The sequence below is a fragment of the Sinocyclocheilus anshuiensis genome, unplaced genomic scaffold, assembly GCF_001515605.1.
Source record: "Sinocyclocheilus anshuiensis isolate Anshui unplaced genomic scaffold, SAMN03320099.WGS_v1.1 scaffold492, whole genome shotgun sequence".
In the NCBI taxonomy this organism is placed as follows: domain Eukaryota; kingdom Metazoa; phylum Chordata; class Actinopteri; order Cypriniformes; family Cyprinidae; genus Sinocyclocheilus; species Sinocyclocheilus anshuiensis.
This window is the reverse complement of record NW_015558605.1, coordinates 580,881-585,340: the sequence shown is the minus strand read 5'-3', so window position 1 is coordinate 585,340 and position 4,460 is coordinate 580,881. Positions and strand designations below refer to the sequence as shown.

At 40.5% G+C, this 4,460-nt stretch overlaps 1 protein-coding gene across 3 annotated transcripts in view; it reads right to left on the bottom strand.

Moving 5' to 3' along the window:
- LOC107680186 (gastrula zinc finger protein XlCGF57.1-like) overlaps positions 1–4,460 on the bottom strand; it is a 398,670-nt gene continuing 394,210 nt past the window's right edge. For all 3 annotated transcript variants that reach the window (XM_016475970.1, XM_016475971.1, XM_016475972.1), the window contains one exon: positions 1–2,797. In XM_016475970.1, coding sequence (XP_016331456.1) covers positions 1,023–2,797 — 1,775 coding nt within the window. In that variant the 3' untranslated portion in view covers positions 1–1,022. The remainder of the gene's footprint in view (positions 2,798–4,460) is intronic.

Genomic DNA, 4,460 nt, shown 5'->3' with positions numbered 1-4,460 from the left:
TTTCTTTAGTGGAGAAAATCAACAAAACGTGAAGAGGAAGAAGAAATGCATTGCACACAATACATGACAGTGAGTTAATAAAGACACTACACATTAGATCGTGTAGTGATCATGTTTGTGACCGATATTATTAGAGACACGCTAACATCTCAGACACAGTTTAAAAATGCCATAGCGCCAGAAAGTAATCACTACATTAATTATGGCCACGTTCACACGGTCAGTTTTTTTAGGGATTGACAACCGCATTTCCTTACAGTCTCGAAATGTCCCGTTCAAACAGCAGCTTACATTAGCGTCTCGAATACTGTCTGTATGAACGTGCAACGACAGTCAAGCCCGTATATGCACTCGCATCCTTTTCTGCGTCTCGCGCATGACACTGCATTTGAGTCACGCACGCACTGTGACGCACAGAACAAAACTGACGGAAACTACTCCGGTGGAGAACAGTGACTGGATCTAAAAACCTTCAGATGACACACGGCTCATTTCTCCGTCGCTGTGCCCAAAGTGAATCCACACATGAGCGGCTCTCTCGCACTAGTTGTCCAGTTCATACAGCGCGTGCTTTCTGAGAATGCGGTTGCGAGTCCTGAAAATGTGAGTTCGGTTATAGAATGCCTGTAATTTCAAAGTGAAGGCTTATAATAAACACTAAAGCACTCTCTCTTTTTCCCTTTGAAAAACCAGCCAATCACAGTCTTCAAAAGACTGTGTCAGATGTAGCAACGGGGTCAGCCCCGCCTCCTCACTAAGATGAAAGTTTTTGTCTTTTCCTCGCTCAGAGTTGCTCTCAGATTGGTCCTGAATTGCTCTTAAGCTAAGACTCCTACGTAGAAATTTTTAAGATAAATTAGGAGCTCTCTGAGAGGATTCTTAGAATCTTTAAGAATACGGGCCCTGGTCTTCACTTCTGAGCTTCCTACACATCATAACATTATTACATGATTCCTGTCTGAGAAACTCCTTCCACACTGATGACATAAAACAGTTATCTCAAACGAATCCTCGTGTGTTGATCAAGATTGTGTTGAAAATATGCCATGTACTCTTCTCATGTGACTGTTACGGTTTGATTTTTTAGTAAAAAATTTTCCACACTGTTGGCAGGTGAAGGGACTCTCTCCAGTGTGAACTCTCATGTGGGATTTAAGGCGTCCATGTAGATCGAAACTCTCTCCACACTGAGGGCATGTAAAAGATTTTTCTCTAGTGTGAATTGTCATGTGCACTTTAAGGCTTCCATTTTGGTTGAAACCTTTTCCACACTGATGGCACACGTAACCCTTTTCTCCAGCGTGAATTCTCATGTGTTCATGAAGTAATCCTTTATGAATGAAGCTCATTCCACACACTTGGCAGATACAAGGACTCTCTCTAGTGTGAATTCTCATGTGGACTTTAAGAGTTCCTTTTTGACTGAACCCCTTTCCACACTGAAGACAGGAGTATGGCTTCTCTCCAGTGTGAATTCTCATGTGGTAATTAAGGTTTCCTTTGTGACTGAAACTCTTTCCACACTCAGGGCAGGTAGAAGGCTTCCCTCCAGTGTGAATTCTCATGTGGTATTTAAGGTTTCCTTTTTGACTGAAACTCTTTCCACACTCAGGGCAGGTAGAAGGCTTCCCTCCAGTGTGAATTCTCATGTGGTATTTAAGGTTTCCTTTTTGACTGAAACTCTTTCCACACTCAGGGCAGGTAGAAGGCTTCCCTCCAGTGTGAATTCTCATGTGGTATTTAAGGTTTCCTTTTTGACTGAAACTCTTTCCACACTCAGGGCAGGTAGAAGGCTTCCCTCCAGTGTGAATTCTCATGTGGTATTTAAGGTTTCCTTTTTGACTGAAACTCTTTCCACACTCAGGGCAGGTAGAAGGCTTCCCTCCAGTGTGAATTCTCATGTGGTATTTAAGGTTTCCTTTTTGACTGAAACTCTTTCCACACTCAGGGCAGGTAGAAGGCTTCCCTCCAGTGTGAATTCTCATGTGGTATTTAAGGTTTCCTTTTTGACTGAAACTCTTTCCACACTCAGGGCAGGTAGAAGGCTTCCCTCCAGTGTGAATTCTCATGTGGTATTTAAGGTTTCCTTTTTGACTGAAACTCTTTCCACACTCAGGGCAGGTAGAAGGCTTCCCTCCAGTGTGAATTCTCATGTGGTATTTAAGGTTTCCTTTTTGACTGAAACTCTTTCCACACTCAGGGCAGGTAGAAGGCTTCCCTCCAGTGTGAATTCTCATGTGGTATTTAAGGTTTCCTTTTTGACTGAAACTCTTTCCACACTCAGGGCAGGTAAAAGGCTTCTTTCCCGTGTGAATCCTCATGTGGACTTTAACAGTTCCTTTTTGACCGAAACTCTTTCCACACTCAGGGCAGGTAAAAGGCTTCTTTCTCGTGTGAATTCTCATGTGGACTTTAAGGTTTCCTTTTTGACTGAAACTCTTTCCACACTCAGGACAGGTAAAAGGCTTCTTTCTCGTGTGAATTCTCATGTGCCTGTTAAGAGTTCCTTTTTGACTGAAACTCTTTCCACACTGTTGGCAGGTAAAAGTCTTCCCTCCAGGATGAACTCTCATGTGGACTTTTAAGGTTTCCATGTTCATTGAAACTCTTTTCACAGTGCAAAGGGGTGAAATAACTTGTAGTTCCTGTTTTATGAGCGGTTCTTTTTGTGAGAAAGTCTCTTTAATCTGTGGCCAACCGGAAGATTCTTCGGTTTTAAAATCATGATGAGTCTCATATTGTTCTTTCTCTTCCGTTTCATTCGGTACTATGCACTCCTCTTTCAGCGGCATGAGGTCTATGGTGAAAAAAGGCAAATGAAAGTTAGCCCAGTTTAATAGCACAAAGAAACAGACATCAAAACATTTACCAACATGTAAGCTAGAGAGTATATCCACTAATCTATTAAAAGAAGTGCTTCAGTCATGGGGATTGCGAGAGGAGTGTCAAGTCTGCGTCACTACTGATAAATGACACAAACAAACAATCAGAGCGCTGCAACTAAACGACTGGACGAGGTTACAGCGTTTTGGCCATCGTCTTCATAGTCTTCTCGGGGGGGTTCCCCCTCCTTAGAAATCGCAGTCCGAGGGGGTGTTCCCCCCCAGTACAGACGAGTTTCGCGTTCCCCTCGGTAAATCACGTTCCGGGGGGTTCCACTCGGAAGAAATTGCGATCACGTTCCCCTCGGTTGAAATCGTGAAAGGAGCCCCAGGTTGATCAAATTTACCTCAAAACGAAACGAAGTACAATAATTTATTTAAATTCATGTTTACAGTAAATTAATAATTTACTCAAACGGACTAAATATATTGCCAATAACTCTCCTTAGACAATACTTTCCCTAAGTATGTACACTACACGCATGTTTTAAGAAAAAAATTACAGCAATTCACCAAAATGGGGTTTTTCGTGTTCCAAATATTCTATGTTACTAGTATGTTACTAGCGACCAGACTGACTTGCTAGTTTAAATTTTGCCAATATATTCCTTACTGTATATACAGTATATAATTATTAAGAAATTACTGTAATTCACAGTTTTTTTTATGTTCCAAAAGTTGTAGTACATTGCTAGTGACTAGACTGACTTACTATAGGTACAATTTTAGTAATACCTCCCTTGCTGTACATAAAGTACATCAATAGTTTATAATACAACCTTTGGAACATGAAAAATCCCTTTTGGGGTCTTACAGATTTTTTAGTTTTTGTTTTAAATAATTGTGAATGGTACATACAGTAAGACATGAAATCAGTCTTGTAACTAGCAACGTACTACAACCTGTAGAACATGGAAAAAACCCTTTTGGTGAATAGTAAAAAAAAAGAAAAAAAAAAAAAGATATTTGTGTACTGTACATACTGTAAGGGAGATATTGGCAAACTATAACCTGTAATAGGTCAGTCTTGTATCTAGCTACGTACTACAACCGTTGGAACATGAAAAACCCTTTCCAGGGATCTTTATATGTAAATAATTGCATATTACTCACCTGTAGAAAATCACTATAAGCAATACAAGCTTTAGAATTTGACAGTGTTATTTTACATTTTAATTAAAATACATTGGACGTTTTAACCCAGTCGGTGGAATTGTCAGACAGTCCCTTGGGTGCGATAGCGCGTCAATACTTTCTTCGGTTTAAATTTGCAGCAATAATCTAAGCAACCGAAAGCAATATATGTCTTCCTCAGATGTAATGTTAGTTCTGTACTTCAGCGTTGGGTAAAACAGCATTATAATCTCCTTTGGGGTAGAGAACGCTGCTTACATGTAGGCTACAGGAAACAGCGAAGACGTTGAATTAAACATACACACAATAAGCTTTTCCACATGTTTATACTGGCCCCGATAATCAAAACTTCTACTTAGCGCTTGCTCCATTTCTGTAGTTCAGTTTTTGTGAATGAATAACTTAATCCACCTGTTGCTTTGGTCTTCATCAACAGCCGCTTGC